Source organism: Musa acuminata, chromosome BXJ3-2 (assembly GCF_036884655.1).
Source record: "Musa acuminata AAA Group cultivar baxijiao chromosome BXJ3-2, Cavendish_Baxijiao_AAA, whole genome shotgun sequence".
Lineage (NCBI taxonomy): Eukaryota > Viridiplantae > Streptophyta > Magnoliopsida > Zingiberales > Musaceae > Musa > Musa acuminata.
In genome coordinates, this window is record NC_088350.1 from 26,025,431 (window position 1) to 26,049,904 (window position 24,474).

Below are 24,474 nucleotides of genomic sequence, written 5' to 3' on the forward strand. Positions count from 1 at the left end.
TATGATGAGTTTGAAGGATTATTATGTAAAATCATCCATACCTTTGTTTCTATTAATGTAACTATAAACGCGGAAAAGGCAACTCACGGCGAGAGAGACAGAGGGAGCCCCCAATCGAAAACCACACCTTTCTCCTCCTCCTCCTCCCCTCTCCGGCCCTTCTTGGATCCCCCACGAAGCACAAGAGTAATCGAGGATTTCGAATCCGGTCATCTCCGCGGTTTGAAACCCTAGCTCGGTTGGTAGACGGAGATGAGCAACCACGCCGTCCCTCCGCCAAGAAGGAACGGCGTCGCCGCCCGCCGGCCCTCGGCGGCGGTCAAGAAGTCCGTCCCGTCGGAGAACGGCGGCACAGCTGCCGCCGCCACCAGCGAGAACGCCACCAAGCCGACTTCCCCTACCCAAGCCTCGTAAGACTCCTTGATCCTTTCTTTCCTTTCGTACAAGTTTGTTCTTTTGTATGGTTCTTGTCGTGGTTGATTCTTGTGGTGTTGGAACAGTGGGGAGAGGACGGTGAAGAAGCTGAAGCTGTCGAAAGCTTTGACTATTCCCGAGGGCACGACTGTCTCCGATGCGTGTCGGAGGATGACTGCGCGAAGAGTGGACTCCGTGCTGCTAACGGATGCGACTGGCCTTCTCTCAGGGATTGTAACAGATAAGGTTGCTTCAAAGCTGAGCTTTTCATTATTTTGATTCGAATGTGTTCTTTGAGTTCGAGAATAACTGTTCTTCTTGGGATTGGTGTTTGGTTTGGTAGGATATAGCCACAAGGGTTATAGCGGAGGGTTTGAGGCCAGAGCAGACGATTATTTCAAAGATCATGACGAGGAACCCACTATATGTAATGGCAGATACTCTCGCAATTGAGGCGTTGCAGAAGATGGTCCAAGGTCAGCTTGTACATGAGTTATTGCATTGTTGCTTTACATCTATTTGATCCTACTTGGTGCTGCTGATGATGATCACTTCGAGTGTCTTGTTATATTGACATGTACTTTTTTGCTTCTTCGAAACAGTAAAAAAATTGCAGAACTCGTATCATGTCTTTTGGAATAATGCATTAGTTTAACAGCATTTCTTTCGGAAATATGAATTTCTAGGATGAACAATTGAATCATTACATAAAGCTGATGAGCACAAAATAATAATGAAAAGTGTGGTGGAATGATGGTATCTTCCCTTTACTGAACATATTTAGTCTCAGACTCTCAGGGCAATAGTTCAAGTATATAGCATAGCAAAAAATTACCAATCCCATTCTTTTGTCCAACGAGTGAGTAATACCATAACATACTACAATGTGGAGAGTTTTCGAAGTTTAAATTTTGTAAGAAATCACATTCCTTGTGTGATTTAATGGTCATAATGTGCCTGTTCTTTCTGAAATTCATGCATCGCTTGCTTTTCTATCAATTATGTTAATGCTATATGAGTCTATATGGATCAAATTTCTTGTACCCACTATCTTTCTTCTAGGTTTGCTATCTTATATTGTTTTAAATGTAATTATGATGTGTTGATGGATTTAATTCTGTGGTACTCTAAAAAGGTTTAACTTGATCTTTTGACATAGTAACTAAATATCTACACTGGGGAATATGACATTAGATTTCTTCCATATTGGTTTGCCATCATTTGTTGCACTTGCGTTCTACTGTGATTGACTTATGACTTGGGAAAGAAGGATGAAGCAAAATAATCTTGATTGGGCAGATACTTTCCTTCTATTGGCATCCTTTTACATAGGCACAACCTTCCACAGTGGGACATCTGAGGTTTCTCATCATCCTTGTTTGATGTGTTCCTGTGATACCGCTTTATTCAATTTCATATGTTCTTAACTTCTCTGTTGTTGTAAAAGCTTAATCTTTAAATTTTCTATATGATTGAGCAATATACCATGGTTTGAAATTTTGTGGTATATATCAGTTGTACTGTATTGGTATGACTGGGCACTGTATTCTGCTATTGTGGACCAAATATCAACATCAAACTTTTTCTTTCAATATTTTCTTGGTGAGTTCTAATTGGTACCAGTATGGTACCAACCGTTGTTTACTAGTCCGATAAGGTACTTTTTCCTAGCATGGTCATATTTATATCTCTGGTTTCTTAATATCATATGCATGATTAGTGTCTCTCCAATCTTATTCTTAAACATTGTATTGTTTCTACATATCTATTCTGGGTTGACCTGGGTTTTCTTTCATTTCTTTACAGGAAAATTTAGACACCTTCCTGTTGTAGAAAATGGTGAAGTTATTGCAATGCTGGATATCACGAAGTGCTTGTATGATGCTATGTCAAGAATGGAGAAGGCTGCAGAGCATGGCGGCGCTATTGCAGCTGCAGTTGAGGGAGTAGAACGTCAATGGGGAAGCAACTTTTCAGGTTGAAAGACTTATTGAAGTTGTAATGTATTAGTTCTCAGTAGATTAGGCACCTTAGTTATTGTGTCATGTATGCAGCGTGCATGTGTATAAGACCCATGACCCACACCACATGCCATTCAATATAAGACATGTTGACTTGAAAATCTTAAAGGATGGATGAAATGATAAAGTTGATGTCCTCAAGATATCATTTCAGATTCATATCAGTTTTAGTTCATTGAATTGATAGACTAACCATAAAGGTGTTTGTAGCCTTGTGAGTAGAACGTCAAATGGAACTTCCTTAGGATTTAAATATATTTTGCATATTTTAGAATACATATGATGTATAATATGGATCACATTTGGGGTTTAGCTAGTATTGCATTACGAGGATTGTAATCACAGATGCATATGACAGTGTCCAATTTGATGAGACAAAATAAAGATATAGAAATATATTGAAACTTGAAACATCATGAGAATACAAAACATTGGAATTTATGTTTATAAGAAGACTTGGAATTATAACAATCTGTTTCTAACATTGCTGTGTAGTTTGATTTTGGATCGATACAATTGAAGACTCTGGTAAGTCTTTGATGTGGACATGCGTCCAACACATTTAATGGAGTTGGATATGAGAGTCCATGTAACACTGATTGTAACCCCTATTTTGTCAAGTCAAATTTAGATTAATTTTGTTGAACATGATCTACATTATCTGGAAACTGTTGGAACATCTTCTCCTTGCTTTCTTCTTCTGACTTGGGTATCTACTAGTGTGAAGGTAAGCACTTTTGACATCGCAATATACATAAAATTTGCTAAACTTATGTAAGGATGCATTTAAAACATTTAGATCCAGATTAGTGATTGGATCCAAATAAGACATAAAATTACATAAAGATATATAAGGTTTGGACAGTGGACTGTAATATAGGTTTCCAAAGTTTCCAAAGCTTTAAGGCTAATTTAAATGACAAAGGATATAGATTAGGCATGACAGGAGAGGACAAGAAGCCAAGAAATGAATAGTTACATTGGACTCATACCATGTTGTTTAAAACTTTAAACGCACTCCAAGGGAAAGAAATTAACGACACTTCACTTGTACACAGTAGTGTGGGAAAGGGAAATTTTCTTTCGTTCAATGATGTCCTTGTCATCCTTGTTTCCTTGATACCAATCCTTTTCCCTTCATTAGACTCCCCAAGTATAAAAAGAAAAAGGGGAACCAAAAAATGGAAAATACATTCAAGAAATCCTATTCCTTAAGTCAAATCTTTTGGATGATGTCCTTTCAAATTTGTTTGACGTACTTCCCTTTTGAATGATGCTTCCTTTTTTACAAAAGAATTGATTGGAATTGACTTCTTTTTCATACAATCTTTTATCAAGCTCAAAATCCCTATCTTTTACTTTTTTTGTTTGTTTATCTCTTATTTTTTGGACAATCTAGGTAGGTGAAATACACAACATGTTGTATTACGTAAGATGTTCATTGCCATCTCCGAAATGAAGGATTCTGCTTCATTGTACCAACCAGATTAGGCATCACTAGATCATTGAGCGTCACTGTGTAGATAGGATGGCATTTCAATTATTGAGACTGATGCCTAGATTGTGGAGATGGAAGGTTGGATTGGAGTGAAGTGTTAGCAAGGGAGTTTGGGGAGATGCCATAGTTGAGGACTTTGGGAAATTGCAAGCAGTCTTGTCCTATTTGACTTGTCACTATATTGGCAATTGTGACATTTGCCTCTTGGTTTGCTTTAATATAATGGAATAGATCTGCACTTAGTGTCTGACTCTGTCAGAAAGGGCAGGCGGTTCACCTCTCCTTTTGGGTTCTTTTAGGGGTGAGATATAAAAATGCAAGTGTTGAGGGGTTTTCCATATAATAAGGAAAAATTCAGGGGGTTTATGCTTTATACAAATTTGTCAAAATTTAACACTTCAAACCTTTCAAAATTGCACATTATTAGCACTTACGCTGCATCTTGTGTTAAACATTATGAGCTTTTGTTGAGCTGTGAATCTTTATTTTAGAAAAGATAGTTTATGCTGTAGGAATATATTAAGTAGTGATTCATTTGTTTTTATCATGTTGTACTTCAGGAGTCTACATAGGGATCACTTTATAGGATTGCCTGTGCCTTTTGACAACCTTATTGCGAACAATCATTTGTCATATACTTTTTAAGCAGAAAAAGAATTTTGCTTTCATATAACTTTGCTTAATTAAATGCTCTCTACTTTTTAAGGTATTTATGATATGTACATGTTCCTGGATGCAGCGCCTTATGCTTTCATTGAGACTCTCCGAGATCGGATGTTCAAGCCAACTTTGTCAACTTTAGTGACGGAGCACACAAAGTATGACTGGATATCATCTAGAAATTTATGTTACCTGAAGTATCTGTTAGTTTTTAATTTTTCCTCATAAATATGCAGTTAATATACAAGCCTTCTACCTATTTGCAGAGTTGCAGTAGTATCTCCTTCTGATCCTGTCTATGTTGCCACAAAAAAGATGCATGACTTTCGAGTTAACTCAGTCATTATCATGACAGGAAGCAGGCTTCATGGGATTTTGACGTGTGTTGTTCATTCAGGATTGTTCAAGTTTTTCTTTCTTATTTGCTTAAATGATGTTTTTTCTCCATTCACTTTAGTATTTGATGGTTATCACTCGATAGTAGTTGTTTAATCACTAAATGCAATATGTTGCAGCTCAAAGGATGTGCTTATGCGAGTAGTTGCTCAAAATCTTTCACCTGAATTAACTCTTGTGGAAAAGGTACCTTCATGCTAAAACTCAATTCTGGAAAACTTTCTGCTCCTTAAAATGTTTAATCATTATGGTACTTGATAATATTTATAAGCTTTAAATCCTAAAAGCACATACACCTCAATTTCCTTAAATGTCTCTTTCGAGGTCATATCAGGCCACCAAAACCAATCTTGTCTTGTTTTATTCTAAACTTTTGTATTTAGTTTTATTCTTTACATTTGGGATCCAACCATGTTTCACAATTGTTGTATCCTTACATTTTGTTATCTTGGCTTTCATCATGGATTTTCTCATGGGCCATCCTGGTTTTGCTTCTCTAATGATTTGTCACAATGCCTATAGGTTTTGAAGTGGTTTCTTTTACGTTATCTGCATTCATCACAGCAACTTCTTTAATGTTTTCAACTTTTTTAGTGTCATTGTACAACCTTGTTTCCTTCTGATAAGAACAACACCTGATGTTTCTTGATTTACCTTATAAAGTGATCATATTGGTTTTGTTGGTGCTATTAAGGGGGGATAGTGCTTCTTTTTACAGTTGAAGCAACAAGTTAACTTTTCAAGGAGCATTTCTGGTTGAAGTTCTGTTCAACTGGATTTACCTGTGATGCATGATGCTGAGCTCTAAAGCATTGAATGAGATTATGCTCTGCTTGGTGTGTAGAAGCACCATAAAATCTTTCATTCTGCATTTCCTTTCTGTTTCACTTTGGAGAACTGTCTCCTGGTCTTTGTATAGCTTACAATACACCTAATTTTGCATTGATGGATCATTTCTATCATGCCACCTGCTCACTTGCATGCTGCCACCACCAGCAGAAGAGTAGAATTATTAAGAGATACTAGGTGTAGAACATTTCTCACCTCCTGCTATGCATACTGAAGTTTGAGTGAGATATTGCACAATTAACAACTAATGTGATATCAGGTGTTCCTTGAGTTAGAAACTAGAAAGATCTGGATAATGAAAGTTTTAGTGAAAGGATACACATGACCTTTACTGACAGAAAAACATGACAATGTTCTTAGAGAATGGAGGTTTCCGAAGAGGACTGTTTGATATGTATATTGCCATTAACTAAGGATGTAATGGAGCATTATTACTGACAGGACAATGAGATTGATTTAACTGAGTTCTGAATTTCAACTGATACACTTTTTAGTAGGGTTTGCCTTACTGGCCTAGATCGGTGTACCGACCGGTTGGTGGTATAGTATATACTGTCCCATGCCAGTATACCACATGTCGGCACAGCAAGGCATGCCAACAACACAGGAAAATAACAAAAAATAACTCCAAAAAATTTTAAAAATAAAAAAAAGATTAGGGTTTTTTTGGTAGGAAATAAATATAAATTAGTATACATTTAGTAAAATTAATCTAAATTAGGAAAGAATAGTGGCATATATTTTTTTCGGGCTTTCAAGAACAAATCGCAAGTGTTAATCTTACGAGTTCTTACTCTAACTTTGTGGAGTTTAAGAGAATAATCTAAAGTTAGATAATTCTTCTTCTAACATAGGTGTTAATCCTCCCTAATTAGCCTCTCAAGTTTGATCCAATCCACAAATTGCAGTTTTGTGGAGTTAAAGAGAGTGCAAATAAGATAATGAGAGAAATATGTGAGTGAGAATATGATTGAGAGAGTAGATAAGTTAGAGTGAAAAGGGAGAGACTGAGGGGATAGAAAGGGTTTAACTTTCTACTGGCTCAAACGGTTAAATGGACCGTTTGAATCAAATCAATCTTGGCCCTTGATCGGTATCGATTGAAATCCAACTGTTATCAACCGATAAAGGCTGGTAATGATTGGATTTTGATTGTTCTGACTGGTATAGACCCTATATCAGGCGTTACGGGATCATATAACGTAGATCATTGGTACAGGATGGTCCGTGTACCGGTCCATTGTCGGACCGGAATGTATCGCTTATACTGGGCAGTATACTGCAGCAGACCTTGCTTTTTAGGGCTAGCCTTGAGTCCATATCTGTTAGTACTAGTCATGGATGAAGTTTGATGGTGATTTATGTGTTAATAATATTGTTTTAATCAATGAAGAAATTTCAATGGTGAATTATGAAGACAATTGTATCACCAAGTGATTGGGAACAGGATAGAATATACATGGTGCTGATATACATGGTGCAACTTTAGAAATATCACATTAATAAATAAAACCATGGTTGAAATAAATCATCAAGAAGTACAGAACATGATTGCTTTTTTATTTGATTCCTTTATTTGTTAAATTTAAGAGATTTAAGAGTATGCTGCTCATAGAGCAAACACATGATAACTTAAGTGGAGGTACATTTAGTGTATTCTGCTGCCAAATGGAATTCTTACATGGAATTTTCAGGATCTCTTGGTAAGTATGTAACATAAGGGTAGCTAGGCAGAGGATGTGAAGCATGATTGTATTCTTGGTAAGTCTCAGTTACATCAATTAATGGATAAAATGAAGAATGATAGTCGAGTGGTTTGTACATGTCCATAGAAAACCTTTAAGTGGCTTGTTAAGAAATTTGAAATAATTTTGTTTAAGAATTTGTTGTCAATAGGTGAAGACAACAGAAGGTTTAGTCAGAACTCCCCAGTTTAGTGCATTCTTTGCATGTAGCACCTATATACCTCCTTCAATAGTGTGTGTGTACACACACACACACACACATGTGTGTGTGTGTGAGCAACTTCTTATCATGAGAGTTGATTCATTTCTATATTTGTCTATTCTTGTTTGATGTTTCAAATCTTCCTTCTTATGCTGCTGAATTTTGCATAGCTTTTGGAATGCCTTTCTCATGAGTTCTTTCAATTAGTTACTGTTTGACGCTCCTTTTGAAGGTAATGACTGCAGACCCTGAATCTGCCACACTGGACACACCAATTCTTGATGCCTTGCATATTATGCACGATGGGAAATTCCTGCATCTTCCAGTGCTAGACAGAGGTAATCAGTCATTTATTGTCATGGATGTGAACCTCTTTGTTTTGGTTCTCTGACACATTTTTAGAAACAGATGGACACATTGTTGCTTGTTTGGACGTTCTGCAACTAACACATGCAGCGATTTCCATGGTAATAGTCATATGCTTTTGCTTTTAGCAATTTGTTTAATTCCATAGGTTTTTGCTGAAATATGTCAGTATATATCAAGCAACATAGAAAATGTTTTCTGTTTTTTTTTGTACTATGTTATGCCATTTACCACATTCAATCTTCATTTTAGAATTATGCCAAACTGGCACTATGTGTTGGTATCTTTAATCAAAATTTAGTATCTCATACTTACTATCACAATTTTTTCTATCTGATCAAACTCCTGGAGCTTCTTCATATCTTGCACACATATTAATCTAGTTCAGAAATGAATAATATATTGCAGGTCAGAAACACAAGAGGCTTGGTATGATTTTTTGTTATTAATTTATAACTTGTTACATAACTATTATGTGGTCTCACAATTCACTTCTGTTTATGCCCTTGTCATTGTGTGTGTGTGTGTTGACTGTATTATTCATGTTGATTTGTTTAAGATAAACAAACTTTAACCATATAGCTTATCAAAAGGATCATGCATCTTTGTATACATTCTCGTCAGCTCATTAGTGGAGTCTCTACCAATCACTAAAACTGATTATAGTTCAGAATTTGGTACTTATTACATGAAGCTATAGTGAAAAGGTCACACTTCAATAAAATCTAAGGCCTACCAAATCTGACCCAGATACTGCTTTCAGACTGTTTTCTGTTTGGTAATTATATTTCATGGAATATGATACTAGACCTATATTTCTAGTTTATGCAGAGTTTATATTACAATTATGCCTTTCCTTAATGCATTATAATTTCTTGAAGGTTGAAGGGGGTGCTGACACTGTAAATGACATGGCAAGTACGATGATGCAAAAGTTTTGGGATTCTGCCCTTGCTTTGGAGCCGGCGGATGAGGAGTTTGATACACATAGGTATTTATTGTATCTTTTTCCTGTTGTGTTTTGCTAAGTAACAAAACCTCATCTCGCTGAGCATTCAATATCTTGTTTGCAGTGAATTGTCAGCATTGATGACATCAGAGTATGCTGAAACTGGGAAGTACATGTATCCCCCTCTTGTTGGAAACTCATTTGTTTTCAAATTTAAGGACCGAAAGGGACGCGTACACAGATTTAATTGTGGTATGACACAAGAATCATGTTCTTAATGTCAGAACTTCCGTTAACTATTACCTAGTGTGTATTGCCAGTACACATACATGTGAGCTGTTTTTTTGCAGGTACTGAGGTTCTAGATGAGCTGGAAGCTGCTGTAAGGCAGAGAATGGGGCTTGCTAGTGACTGTGACAAACTTCAGCTTTTGGTGAGATAATAATTCGGTATATATCTGTGTTCATGGAGTAACAGATGGATGCATGGATGTATGCATGCATGCATGTAGGCATGAATTTGTGTGTGCACACATATACACATGCATTTATGTGCATGTATATAATGCATATAAAATATGTCGGGTTGTATTTTGTGTTGTGTGTGCTTGGATGAGCATGCAGACATGTGTGTAGTGTGGTATAGCTACCAGGGACCAACCGTAACTGTTGTCTTGTGCAGTATGAAGATGATGAAGGTGACAGGGTTCTTCTGATTACAGATAATGATGTTGTTGGAGCTGTAAATCATGCAAGATCAGCAGGATGGAAGGTGCCTTTTTTCTCTTTTATCTTCTTTAGTTCAAGCATCTGATCATCTATGTATCATATGGAAGAACGTGTTGGTGCAGTAAATTATACCCAATCATATGGAAATATCAATTTGGACTGATTTTATGGTGGCACAACATATTTCTTCTGTTTGGCAGGTGAAATTATAGCACGTGTAGATGCTGGGGTAGAGTTGGTAGCTTCATACTGATTAATTCTCGTGCATTGATTAAAAAAAATCAGCTTTATAATACAAGCCTATTAGGATTTCTATAATCTAATACATTTTAAAAGAGTCTATTGGTCTTTTGATCATATTGGCTATGAAGCCGAGTTATTATGGCAACTCACTAACCAAGCAGTGTGTTTAAGACTCGCAAGCAAAATTAACATTGGCATAGCGTCATGCTTAAATAGCATGAGCAAACCCTTTGGGCAAACATCTCTAAGAAGCTGAGCTATTATGGCAACTCACTAAACAAGCAGTGTGTTTAAGACTCCGGCAAAATTAACATTGGCATAGTATCATGCATAAATAGCATGAGCAAGCCCTTTGGGCAAACACCTCTAAGAAGTGTCTAGTGATATTGTTTATTACTATATGCATTCCCTGTGTGACAATGCAGCTAGGCAGATTTGTCAATGGATATAGAGGACATTATGAGCAACTAGAAAATTTGTGGGTATAATTGACTTTGACTAGTGATGTTTACTAAGAGACCTAAATGGTGGGAAAGGATCCATGTTGCTGACCTAAATAGTAGGGGACTTTCTCTGCTTCCCATTGTACCTGTTATTTATTAGTTCAACCACACATCTGTTCCTTTGAAGAGAAATTGATTTTTTGCATCTATAGATCCTTTTCTGGGTTTGGTGTTAGAGATAAATTTTAGTTATCCTTCCATTTAGTTCTTTTAATATAGAGGCTTCCTTTTATGGCATAGAGAGTTTGTATGCATGTAGACCTTGTTTAGCATTTATGAGGTGTAGCTTCATCTGTATGCTAAAGCCACTTTTTTTCCCCATATTTTCTTACTTTTGTGAATTATGGCAATTTTTCCATTATGCTTACGTGTGAATGCATTTTTGACTTTCTATTAAAATAATGTATATTAAGTTGCTGCTCTCAAAGAAGATCAAACAGTCAGATCTTGGTTCAAGAACCGTGAGTTGAACTATGGCAACGAGTCTTTATGGTACATGGCTGACTATCAACTCAAAATGTTGTGTGGGAAGGATGTTGGTTAGGGCCCCGAACAGCTAGCTGTGAATGTTCCTAGGAAATTCATTTACAAGAATGTCCAGTTTTTAATAGAGTTGAATCTCAGTAAAATTTTCAAACTGGGCTATGAATGAGTTTACAGATTTTTGGATCTTGTGGTGATGTGATTTCTTCATTCTGTGAACCAAAGACTTAACATTGCTATCATAGGAGTTGAAAAACCTTGTGGGCAACCAAATATTCTTTTGAAATATATAGCGTCCCAAAGAGTATCTACAACCAATTCAGTCACGTTTTCATGTTCCAATTGAGCACTTTCCATTTATGATCAAAGGGTTAATTCAGGATTTTTTGTGGATTAAGTTAATCTTTATTATATGGATATATTGGTCTTTGTTTAACTACTTTGCTTAGATGATTTCGTTTCAGCAGCAGAGATGAATAACCTTTGTATATGAGGCAACCTTCAAATGAAGTTGTGCAATAAGTTAATTAGATTCAAGCAAGAAATATTGCAGTCTTCATATTCCTGCCAAAACACAAGAAACTTTGTTTCATTGTGCCACAATCTTGATGTAACCTACTAATGCCAAGATATGATGAGATTTGGTGCAGATGTACACTTTTGTCCTTATGATAAGTAGTGCAACACTTGACGGATATGTTGTTTCTGGTCACCTGGACAGGATGTTTTCATATAGTTGACCCTTATTGTTTGCTTGTTTCAGGTTCTAAGGCTGCATATTGATGAGTCAGAAACCAAGAAGGAAGCTGCAAGACCATCAGATCTTTCGGAGGTCCAAAGGAGTGGATTGATATCTCTCCAGGCTGGGATTTTGACAGGAACTGTGGTACTGGCCAGCATTGGAATTATGGTTTACTTGAAACGATCCAACGTGTGATTCAACTGAAAGCTAGAAGAATTACTTGAGAGGCTTGAAAAGAACAAGCTCCAGAGATCCTTTAATGATTGTACACTTAGGTTACACGAACCTGAGCATGATCATATAGTCACCACAACCTCGAAGAAATTTCCATCCAGTTTTGAATATACCCCAGTAGAAGAATTTACAGGGGTCATGCTAATTGAGTATATGAAATAAGATAATGTCTGCATGAAATATCTGCAGCTTCCTTCACTATGTTTTTTACATGTTTTAAATGATTCATGTATCGATGTGCTTGTCTTTCGTATCGGACTCTCAGTTTCTACATTCTCAGTACTAAAAGCTTCTATAATTGATTTGGGGAATTGTTCTCAAGAAGGTTTATAATCCAGTAGGATCAAAATTTTGAGCTGCCATTAAGTTGAAGGTGAAAGTGGTGATATCACACTAATTCAATTGCCCTCCTTTTACAAACAATCTTATGGTGCATCTGATGTGCTTCTGTCAATGCTCATTCTTAGATTTGCTAAATCATTCATGGCCTGCTTTATGCAATCATACACAAGCAAGTGGATTTCCATCTTTATTCCGTGGTGTTAAAATTGCAGTGGCAGAGACTGGCAAGAACTTTCTACTAGTTTCAGGTAACTAGAGCTTTTCTTTTTCTAAGAAAAAGGAAGGAACTTGTATTAATCAGAATTAGCTGGTGGCCTCAAAGGGAAGGGGTAAAGAAACCCAATCAAGACCGCATAGTGTCCCTTGTTTGGGTAAAGAAACCCAAACAAGGGACCCTATGCGGTGGCCTCGCATTCATTCCTATACAACCACAGTCGAGAGTGTTTGCCACCATCGAGAGGAACACCTTAGCAAACGACCCGCCACTCTCCGCTCTTCCAGAAGCTATAGCTGTCTCCAACATGTGCTTTTATAGAAGTATCTTTACTTTGGATACACCTTAATAAAGATATCACCTTATGATCAAATTAGATTTTTTATATATATGATCTTATTTAATTAAAAAAGATATATTATGAATATAATTATATTCTAATTACGATTATATACTAATAAAATAAAAGTTTTATGATGAATTATCTTAATTGTTTATTCTAGACCCTTTGCTTTGCTTATAAAAAAAAAAAAGGACCTCTTAGCCCTAAGAACTTGATGCGGATGAGTAGATAGGAAGAGAGGAGAAGACAGTTTCATAGCTACTAAAACCGATTGTGGGGCTATAGGAGCCGTAAAACTTTCATAGCTAGAAGTCCGGTGTCCCACTAAATCACACTTTTAGGTAAGCTGCCTCTCCAACCAAGATCCGGATTTCCTGGGGTATTAGAGAGCAAAGATTCAATAGCACACGCATGCAGGCTAACTTGCCCCTTCACTGAGAGAGGGTTTACCTATTCTACTTTAAAGAATTTACCAATTCTCGACATAATCTGTGCTAGGAAATTAGGCTGTGTAGCAACTCAAGAGGAAGCCCTCGAAGCTATTTCCAAGTGAGGATGGTTTTGATTTCTCAATTGAGTGAAATTGAAACTAGAAAAAATTGACGATCATAAAATTTTACCCAAAAACTTAATCGTATAAACTCGTTTGTCATTCCTCGTAAATTAAGAGAATCTCTCTTGGATCCACTTCTACACACAGCGCAGCTTGGATTTGGATTCTATAGAGCTTCTCCTCCAATGTGGGCTTCGGTTGCCTTTCTAAATAGATTCCCCAAAAAGACTGATACCTTGCTCCAACTTTAGCAGGAAGACCCTTCTCCCTAGACAGATTGGTTAGTATTTCTCTCTCTCACTAGAACCAAGGGAGAGAATCTTTCTTTATGGTAACTAGATATTTATTCCGGTAATCAAAACTTTCATCGAGGTTTACCTCTGTAATCACAAACTAGCAAATATTTTCTGGTATAAGAAACATTCACATACACAAACGCACCTACACTTTCCCTTCAAGATTATAATGTCTTGGTTTCTTGCCATGGTGTACATATTTTACATGTGGCTAATCAAATTATCTTGTAACGTATCAACAAAGATTCACGCATATAGCTTTTCAAGGTCATCAGCGTATGCCTTTCTTATGATTTCTCTCTTGAGCTTGAGTGCTGCAGTGACCTGACCAGATTCTGGAGTCCATGGGTCAGGAATCAACTTGATCTTAGCTGGGATCTCAAACTTGTCCAATCCTGCCTGTTTTGCCGCCTGCACTCAAATAGAGACATAAAAACCAAACGAGATGTCAAGGCTACAGTTTTCAAGTATCGAATGGGACTAGGAAACTTGGTTCATGTGGAGTCATGTATTATTGTTCATCACACGCTTATAAGGACCATAGATATATTAGGGATGCAAAATTAGCAGTAATTATGCTGATAACTCCAATGCAAACATATTTTTCGGTGATATATTGACAGCATGCAACTATAAGAGAGTTGAGACATTGACAAAGATATTTAATGTTTCAAACAAGTAGAAGCAGAATGCAATTCAGAAAATGTTCAGAGATGTCATGTAATGACAAATGGAAGTATAGAAGATGTAGAGACCTTCAACAAGGAACCTTGCACTTCTTCCACAGTTTCTTCCCTTTGGCATAGATCTGAGAAATCACTGTAGCTTATTCCTTGATTTGAAGCCCAACCTTCTAATGCATGTTGTGCAGAAACAATTAGTGCAACACAGAAGCTGTGAAAAGGATCGGCATGCAGCATGATGTTGTCCACATATGGGCTCACAATTAGAGCAGCCTCAACCTGGGAAAGAAGGAATAAGGCCTGCTTGCTGAACTAAAGCTTTGGTAAACAGACATGAACAGTCTTACCTTTCCCAGAGAAACGTATTCACCATGCTGAAGCTTCACTATGTCTTTTTTACGATCAATGATCTCTAGGCAGCCATCAGGATGAAACCTTCCGATATCACCAGTGTAAAACCACCGCATTCCTCTCTCATCAACCTTTTTAGTTGGGCATCAAGGCACCCACATTAGTGTCACCAGGAAGAAGAGTTGACATTAGAAGCAGCATTGCAAGAGGCCACCAACCTTGTAAGCTTCTTTTGTTTTCTCTTCATTTTTGAAGTACCCGGAAGTGACATTTGGGCCTCCTATGACAATTTCCCCTCTGGGCATCGGTGAATCGGTAACTAAATATCCGCCTTCTGGCCAATCAATCAGCTGTTACAAAATTAAAAAAAAAAGAAGAGAGAGAATAATAATGAATAATGATCTAAAGTAATGGTAAACATATCTGTTCTATGTGTTTACAGAATTCAGAATAATGTTTTGTTTATTGCAATGCAAGAGTAGGACAATGTAGAAAATTGCCATGAAGCGTTGGGGAGTCATCAAAACTGCAGTTTCAAGGAACAGATTTTCGGACAAACTTCAACGAGCAACTCTAAAATCCAACACCACCGGCGATGTGAAAGAATCCAAAGAATTTAAGGACACTATAGAATCTTTGAAGACCTCAGTTTTTCTTCCACTTGATAGAAAACTCTCATATTTCATCAGTATAGCAAATGTGTCCTGACTGATTGCTTGCAGATGTTACAAGAGTAAGAAGGACTAGGAAAGAGGTTTCCTCATGCTTAAAAGTTTCAGATCTGGTGGAAAAAGACACAAGACTACCTACTTGAAATTGCAAAAGAAAAAATGGTTAACATTTTGTTCTTATGATAGATCCATCAAGTTGAAATATAAAGTAAAGGTAGCAAGGAAGGATAATCTTAAAGCTAACACAAAATTCAGGAGACAAGCAGCATTTTAGACAAAAAACAGTGATCTATCATGCCAATTGAGCAAGCAATGTCATCAAAGTCTGACTGATCTATCACATATATTTCTCTTTCTCACCTTGACATATGAGCAGGGAAGTGGAGCACCAGCACGGCCAACAGATGTATCATCGTGGTCTGAAAATGTTCCACCACCACAAGTTTCTGTCAGACCATAACCTTGTCCTATTAGAGCCCTGCAAATATCTGAAAAGGTCTTTCAAGGCTAGAAGGCATTCATGCTCTTAAGAGCCATGCATATGTGAGAAACAGATGTTGATAACCAAAGAAATCAAATGAATTATTTCATACAGTAGTTGTGTTCTGTGCACTTAAGTCCTGCATAGAGTCATTATTTCACAACTTATGCTGATAGATAACTTGGGTAGAGAAAGTCACCATGGTCAGAATTAGCAATAAAAAGTCAAGAGCAATTTCAAGTGAAACTAAAAATTTTACTTTTTCTAAATTAAATATGAAATCAGGCCATCAAGATCGAAGCCCATGACACCTTTAATGAGAAGGATAATTAGGAAAAGAACACATCAGTATTAGCTGTCACCAAATTATCTTAATTAGCATATCAGCATCTACGGTTGAAGCTTACAGTAAAAGCAAAGCACCTGCAACTGCTTCTACACATGCACAAGATCCTATAAGTTCAGGTTTAAATTATATGCATGTTCCTCAGGGAAATGAACTGAAGAGGTTAGACTAACCCGAGGCATATGTTGATAAATCTCTGAGTATCACCAGAAAGAGGAGCTGCACCAGAGAGAAGATGACGTACATGACCTCCTAAAACTGCTCGAACTTTTCTGAAGACAATATAATCCCATAGAACCTTCTCTAAACCCCATGCTCCAAACCAGCTTCCATTGATTGCAGCCATCCTACGACCATATGCAACATCAAATAATTTCTTCGACAACCCACCCTTAGCATCTACCTGAAATATATCAAGAAGTATGCAACATGAATATTAGTCTCCTAGAAATCATGTGAGAAAGATCATGAAGATCTTCTTTACAGAAATATTCGCAAGACCTTCTTCCGCACAGCATCACGAACACGATCAAGGATAGCAGGTACAGCAGCCATCAATGTAGGTCTCAAGACTGAGGCATCTCCTTTTGTTCCTTTCTTTATCTTGTTTGATGTATCAGTGAGAGTCAGAAGTGAACCATACCCTACAGAAATGCCTGCAGCAACCATTCCAATCTGCATAGGGCACATTTTCAGAATTATAATTGACCAAAGAAAAGAATAATGAAACTAGACCATGAGCAAATTATCATGCTTCTCACCTCAGCAGCCAACTCAAAAATATGAGCTAGCGGCAGGTATGCCATGTATATATCTTTAGTCCCAATGGAAGGGTTGATAGTCATAACAGCTGAAACTGTAGCTAGAACATTGCCATGCGTCATCATCACTCCCTGCATGAAAACTCAAGGAATTAGGAATATAACAGGCACATCTATGAACATTTTTAAGTCAACAACAGTTTGAAGTAAATAATGATTTGCTTTGTATTGTCAGCACAAAATTTTACAGTGTGGCAAGGGCACTTTGAGACAATGTACGATAGGAATACTTTACGTAGAACACAACTAAACAAAATCCAAAAAATACAGCTAGATCTTTCAGTGTCAATTCCAAATCAATTGCTGAATGTATGATTAAAGCAGATATTGGGCACTGTATGTTTAATCAAGTAGCACTTTGGATCAAAAGTTTTAAACAAAAGTTAGTGGTTCCAGTAGTTCTGACAACAACAATTTCATCCATATAAACCCTGGTTGCAACAATTCTAACCATATTAATGGAGATATGCAAGCAAGCTGCATGAGAATCCAGCTTAGCATCGAGAAAACTAAATATAATCTACAAGGGAAATGCAATTTGATGGATTAGAAAAAAAAGCATGAGGGCTTAACAAACCTTTGGCAAACCGGTGCTACCACTTGTATACATTATCACGGCGAGATCGGATGAAAGAGGCAGATCTGCATCTACAGGCTTTTCCGTGCCCATCCTTTCTACTTCAGTAAATGATGTGATCATCCAACTGGTATTCTCCTTGGCCAGTGAAACCTCAGTTGAAATGCTGTCCTCACCAATATAAATTACATGTTTTACAGTGTCAAGTTGTCCGCTTATGCCAATCAGTTTTCTAAGCTCCTTATGTCCGCAAATTACAGTTGAGACCTCTGTCTGAGTCAATCACAAACCAAACTGATAAGCAATGGAGATGAAGCTAAATGATTAGAATCATTGGACAAGAAAATGCTAAAGGAATTTAACAGTAACAGAGTAGACATCAAAGGCTCAATTCATCTAGATCCAAATGAAGCTATGTAAAGAAAGAGAAGTTTTATTCCTTGATCCAATCTTACATAAGTAATTCATATAGATAATGCAATTTATAGCATAAAAAATGATACCTATGTAATGAAACATAGTGATTGATGCTTACTTTCTGCAATTAAGACCTCTCTAAGTGAACAAAATCAATGTATGAACTGGTATGAGTTGCAGAACACAATGTAAAATCTTTTATATGCAGCTTTACAGCCCAACTTTAGAAATGACCAGTTGCATATATTTCCACAATATAATCTAAAAGATCAGTGCACCTAGCCTTCTGTCACTGAAATTGAATAACTGAATGCAACTTTCAGATATTTATAGAGTTAAAATGGATGATAGAGCAGTGGCAAAAGAAATAATATGAACACTAATAAGAAAAGCTCTCTTGTTATTAGAAATGTCAGAGAAGCCAGTAATTGCTCTCGAACAATCTTGTCACAGCAAAAGTCATATGCCTTGTCAATAATAGATCTTAAACAATCTTGTCAATGCTACATAAAATCTAAGAGCAAAGAGAATAAATAATTGTGAAGGAATTACCTTCTGTAAATATATATGTATATCTACAAAGAAATAACTACTTATAATCCCCAGTAAGGATACAATAGGCTGAAATATCTTACATACTCCTGGAAGACTCAGCTGAATAATCTTGAAATGCAAGAAGAAGCTCAAAAGCACATAAACTTCAGTCCATAAATACATTCAATCCAATAGCCAAACAGAAAGAAAAAAATTATTTAAATGGGGAGAAGTCTCGAACAATCAAACCTCATTTAGTGAGTGACAAAGAGCATGTTCCCCCAGTGAAGCATATACAGTAACCACGGTGAGATTTCGCCTGAAGCAACCCTAATTTAAGGAAGCAGCCAATTATATTAGGGGACTCACATTATGTTAGATTTCATGCAACACAGCTTATTGGCCATAATTAAATTCTCCAGGTAAAATTCAAGTATCAAGATATTCATCAAGTGCTCAGCATGCATGACTAGAACATCTACCTGTAGAGCAAGAAACCACTCTGCTCGTGTCTCGCAAAATATCGCGATGTGATCATTCTTTTTGATACCAAGTTGCAGTAGACCAGATGCAATATTGCAGACAGCTTTGAAAGCCTCATCATAACTGAGCCACTGATAGTTTCCCAGATGGAGCTTCTCAAAGGATCTCCCATCCTGGCTCACTTCTGTTTCCCTCGATATAAGTTCCCGAGATCCGAGCAGAGGCTTGCATGCAAAGCGTTTGCAAGATTGCTCAAATAGCTCAGCCAGCGTTGAGACACCCTCCCAAAGAGATTCCACAGGAGAAGCGAAACGGTGGTTGCGAACCGCATATCCAGGTTCTCCACCAGCATCAACTAGCAACCCTCGTTTCTTTGCGTCGTTCGACTCCCGTAACATGATTGAAGCAACAAGAAGTGGGACGAAAATTCCAACAATATATGGATTCACTCACTGAAATAGGCAATTACTCTCTCTGTCTGGCCCAATTCTCAACACACAATGCAGAATCTCTCACCAGGAAATCTACCAGAACTCTGAGAACAACAACGACAAATATTACAAGTAATTAGATGGGATTCAATTAAGACGTTTCTTTTAACACATTAAATTTCTCCTATTCACAGCTTAGAATCGCGAAAACATCAATCAAGAAACCACCGAACTGTTGTGTCCTCAACTGGATTCCTCGTTCCCCACCTTCCGTTAGTTTCTCTTCTCCAAAATCGCACTTTTATCATAGGAGAAAATCAAAGAAAACCTCTTTTTATCAATCCAGAAGCGAACACGATCACAGGAAAAGAAAGTAGCAAAAACCCACGTCAAACCCAAAGGAATCGAGGTTCTCCTTTTCCCAATAGAATTGGACCATCGTATCAAGAAACTAGGAGTCGAGAATCGAGGGGAACCCGAAAAACGATTGTAGCAGCTGCCGTACCTCGTAGGTCGTAGCGAAGTCCGGAGCCGGAATCGACGCGATTCCGCCCTCCGAATTCGTAGCGGCGGGAAGAAAAGCCACAGATTTGATCAATGCACCCACATAACATAATAAATAAGATAATTAGTTGATCATTAGTTGAAATAACTATATAATTATGCGATCTATATCTTGTAATGATACAACGAGCAACTCTCATCAACACTGTTTTCTCATAATGTTGTAATAATAATAATAATACATCATTTATTCCATTTTGTTGAAAGATAGATTCAATAAACTTGTAGTAGATCATTAGATCAATCACATTCAAGGTCAAATAAGGATGAGAGACATAATACATGCAGATGACGTGACTTAGAGATCTGGACGTGTACGGCAAGTTGTACCTGACGACCTTACGTTCTCATGAATTTGGTCAAGACAAGCTATGATGGGAGACTAAGCACTCTTGTTACTTGAGTCAAAAGAAAAGTAGCCACTAATTTATGCTGCCCAATGTTGATTATATTTATTGTTACCATTGCTATGTACCACTTTATAATAGTTTATATGTCATTATCTACTACAATTCTAATTTGACTTTACTAGCAAAATGAAATATATGTGTCTCATGTCAACAATCTTTATTATTTATAAGGTACATTGGAGTAGATTTGAATGAGTCTTTCTTATGACAAGGAAATGATTAAGCAAAGATGATTTTGCTGAAAAATAGAGAACAATTATTATTTTGATTATTTTTAATTCTCTACATCCCTTTTTTTTTTTGGTCACTTGTGGAGTCTTTTCTTCTCCTTGGATTGGTTTAAACTTAATTCGAAGATATATAATTGCCTCAAATAATTGTTCCAACAGTAAAAGTTGGCCACCTGAATCTGACCTCAACCTACAAAGCTTCCAATCTCAGGTTTCAGTGGCCTTTGCAAAGAATGGCTCATGGTAGAGTGCTCACAGCCCCTCCCCTCTCTTCCTTCAATGGCAGAACGGAGCTTGGAAGCTCCAGAAGAGTCAGGAGCTGATTCCTTCCTTTAACTTTATCTAAGACAGGTTACAATAATGTAGCCGCTGCATGTACCACAAATTAGGTGAGCACAGTGGCTGCGTCAAATAGGGGCAAGGAGATGAGACAAATGCTTTGGATATCCAAAGTGTTCCTAGGAACTGATGCAGTATCTCTACAGGCAAACACATGAAATAAGTCAGATGAAGAAGACACTTCAAAAGCTGTTTCAAGCTAATAAACGACACAAAGGCACAAGCTTTGTGTTTTATCTGCTTGTCCAATTGACATACTTAATATAATCCACCTGTATATGGGTAACTACAAGGGTAAAGAATGCTTAGAATAAGGGATCATAGAGCAGGGGAATGAAGTCTTTGGGCATTATTTGTCTACAGATCTACTTTAGTTGGTAAGCATAATTTTGATACAAATTACTATGACATTTTAATTACAGCCTTCATCATGAGTTTGTGACAATAACTCATCTCTTCTCAGCTATGTTGTTTGCAGTAAACCTCATTGTCTGAGAACAAAAATCGCAGAATAATACTGCCTGGGTTCTCATAAATTGCAGTGCAGAAATCAATGTTCCAAGGAGCACATAAATGAACAATGAATATAGTACATGCACTTCTAAGATCAAAGCTGGTGTGAGGAACTGCTAACACACATTGATTGCACTAAAAGCTTCTATATATCACAACAAAGCAAGGTAAGATGGCTTTAGGACTGAAAACAAAGAGCTCATCCATATTTGAGTAAGCTCCTGCCACACCAGTGACTGAATCAAACTCCTCAGCAGCTTCTTGGCTCTTCTTCACTCTTCCTGCAATTACCCTGCACACAAGCATTGCCCTGTTCTCATCATCTGATGAAGCATGAGTCATGTCATGTGCCATCCCACTGGTGGCCATCGTTCGTATCTTTCCCAGCTCATCCAGTTTCAACCCATCTCGAATAATGCTGCACACGTTGCAGTGTTTGATGGATTGACATAGGCTGGTGGATCTATGGAGGCCGAGGGAGCACGCACAAGTGGTGGAGTAGAATCTTAAGAGTTCATTCCCGTCTGCAACACACCTTGGGTGCTTCTTCCCGAGCTTGTTGGCTTTCATCTTTATGGAGTCTCTGTAGTCCTCGAACCTTGTGATGGCCTTCTGGGTGTTGTGGACCTTCAGTATCCTGTCTATCTTGCAGACTGGAGTTTGATTCTTGAGCCAGCTTGATTGGAAGATGATTTCAATTATGTTTCTGCTTGTGTCTTCAGCACCCAATTCCGATACTATATTGCAGAGAACAGAAGATTCAGATGATTATATCTTGTAAATGATAATGAAGCAGCTGAAAACATGACAAGTATCTCAGATTGAGAACCAGAAACCGAGTTGCTTATGATGAAGATGGATAATTACCTGCATGGCTAATTGCCTGGTGAAGCTCCAAAGTCTCAGACCTCATGAAGACCTCCCCACAGTCAGGGCAAGGACAGATGGTAGCCCTCATGGAAGCATCCCTTGATGGCCCATTAGTGGGATCAGCCATCACATGACACTCGTAGCACCCGGATAACTTTCTCAGGTGCATTCCTTTGAAAGATCCTCCCAGAGAAGAAGATGATGATGTAACAGAGGCAGTGATGGAAGCAGATGAATGAGAGGAGAAGGAGGTGGAAATAGCTCCACTGATATCTTTGGAAGGAGACCTGAAGGATCTGCCGGGAGTATTAAGACTGCTGGTCGCGGCCAGTCTCTTGGAAGACTCAGGTGTGGTGATCTCTGGCTTGACAACACTTGGGCTGTTCCTCATTCTACAGAAAGACACAGAGCATGCAGTCTTGTTGGATTTCTTCTTCCCTTGTACATCATTCTGATCTTTACACGAGAGCCAGCGTCTCAGGAACCCCCAGGAGAGTGAGTTCTTGGCCTTCCTTTGAACTTGCATCTTACTCTGTCTGCTTCTGTTGCAGGTCCTACTTCCATTCCTTGTATCTGCCATTGGGAGTGGTGGTGATCTTGTTCCCAAGTCTGTATCCTCTCCTGCTGCTTGAGGCCTGGAGTGTCTTCTCCTTCCTTGGATCAGATGAAATACTTGTGTGATGTGTAAATAGCTACAACAACTATATATAATGCAGGCTTTGTGAAGAAAAGAAGACTAGAATGTAGCAACTGAGACTTGGTGGTCCTCGAAGGAGACTACCAGGAAATGGTGGTCATCGAACATGAGTCATGTTAAGACACCTCTGCTGCAGCAGACCATGTTCTCACTTATTCCTGCAATTAGCATGGGCAGCAACAAGGAATCTCCTGTAAGCTCATCTGTGTCAAACAGTAGACTGCTGTTCCTGCCGATGAAGGATAAAGCATCAGTAGATTACCATTCATCGACCAGTCAAACCAGCTCAAAGAAACCGTGATCTTTCATCTGACAAAAGCAGATAGCTAATATGAACAGAGTCGTAAATCACAAGCTGTTTTAGAGCTTCATTTTCTCTCTCTTTGATGAAGATGAAGATGAATGGCTTAAAATACTTCATTCGGTGGAGGGGAGATGGGAGGGACCCCTAAGCCAGCTGCCTCCTTGACGCAGGTCCATTAACATTATGCATCGAAGGACACAACACTATCTGAAACAGCTTCAAAGAGCCTGATCCTATTTATTGTACACATGCATGTGGAGGCGAAGGTGATCACTGAGGTAGGTGACAAACACCACCTGTACAAATTCACTGGATAAAGGTCAGGAGGTCATGCATCTGATATGGCCTTATTCAATGGGGGAACGCATCGAGGGGCATGACAATAAATGCAACAGCGCTCGGAACATGAAAACTCATCAGCCATGGACAAACGAGCCACCAAAACCTTTGCCTACATTCTCGGCGTTCCACGTCGCTTTGTCGATGAATTGTCGTCGACGAAGACCGCAAGAACCTTCATTGGCTCCCCGAAGAAGATAAGAACACGAGAGACGTCAAAGGTAGCTGATCATTAGAAGCACGTCATGCATGCTTGCAGATGATCAAAAGGATTGGTTGGGAACATCATGAGATTAAATTGACAGAAATGTGTCTACAAAAAGATCTTAAAGGACTCTTGGATCATCTTTTTGAATTGGAAGCAAGAACATTACTGGGTGCAACAGGCCACAACATGGTAGGCTCATGGGCTTCCTTCACATAGTTGCTTGGGCTGGCAAGAAGTTCTACTTCATTGTCTTTGATGTTTGGTTTATATTATTAATCTTCTGTTGATATTAAATTCACTAACTTTGATTTAAATTGCGTAGATTTAAACACGCAGTGAGGTCATTCGATTAATCGGTTCCGGACTCATAGTAAATTCTGTACCCGTATCTAATAGGATTTAATTGGGTTCGATCAATGAAATC

General features: G+C 38.0%; 3 protein-coding genes across 4 annotated transcripts; 1 reads left to right on the forward strand and 2 right to left on the reverse strand.

Annotated features, from left to right (window-relative positions):
* Positions 1 to 84: 84 nt before the first annotated feature.
* Positions 85 to 12,234, forward strand: LOC135630705 (CBS domain-containing protein CBSCBSPB3-like). Its single transcript, XM_065137847.1, has 14 exons — positions 85 to 410; positions 501 to 660; positions 758 to 890; positions 2,221 to 2,391; positions 4,673 to 4,751; positions 4,860 to 4,973; positions 5,109 to 5,175; positions 8,018 to 8,123; positions 8,194 to 8,252; positions 9,033 to 9,142; positions 9,225 to 9,352; positions 9,451 to 9,533; positions 9,782 to 9,871; positions 11,821 to 12,234. Exons 1-14 carry the CDS (start codon positions 253 to 255, stop codon positions 11,992 to 11,994), a joined length of 1,632 nt encoding a protein of 543 aa, XP_064993919.1. The 5' UTR covers positions 85 to 252; the 3' UTR covers positions 11,995 to 12,234.
* Positions 12,235 to 13,913: 1,679 nt separating this feature from the next.
* LOC135631457 (long chain acyl-CoA synthetase 9, chloroplastic-like) lies at positions 13,914 to 20,279 on the reverse strand. Its single transcript, XM_065139151.1, has 12 exons — positions 20,082 to 20,279; positions 19,145 to 19,680; positions 18,912 to 18,992; positions 17,712 to 17,984; positions 17,075 to 17,206; positions 16,815 to 16,988; positions 16,487 to 16,716; positions 15,847 to 15,964; positions 15,034 to 15,165; positions 14,812 to 14,946; positions 14,537 to 14,743; positions 13,914 to 14,192 (listed from the first exon to the last, which is right to left on the reverse strand). Exons 2-12 carry the CDS (start codon positions 19,541 to 19,543, stop codon positions 14,028 to 14,030), a joined length of 2,046 nt encoding a protein of 681 aa, XP_064995223.1. The 5' UTR covers positions 19,544 to 19,680; positions 20,082 to 20,279; the 3' UTR covers positions 13,914 to 14,027.
* Positions 20,280 to 21,736: 1,457 nt separating this feature from the next.
* On the reverse strand, positions 21,737 to 23,702 carry LOC103976050 (uncharacterized). Of its 2 annotated transcripts, XM_065137979.1 has the most exons (3): positions 23,462 to 23,702; positions 22,500 to 23,357; positions 21,737 to 22,369 (listed from the first exon to the last, which is right to left on the reverse strand). In XM_065137979.1, exons 2-3 carry the CDS (start codon positions 23,080 to 23,082, stop codon positions 21,768 to 21,770), a joined length of 1,185 nt encoding a protein of 394 aa, XP_064994051.1. In that variant the 5' UTR covers positions 23,083 to 23,357; positions 23,462 to 23,702; the 3' UTR covers positions 21,737 to 21,767. The 2 variants fall into 2 exon arrangements, with proteins under 2 accessions (XP_064994051.1, XP_009389508.2); XM_009391233.3 differs by having other exon boundaries at positions 22,500 to 23,702.
* Positions 23,703 to 24,474: the final 772 nt, after the last annotated feature.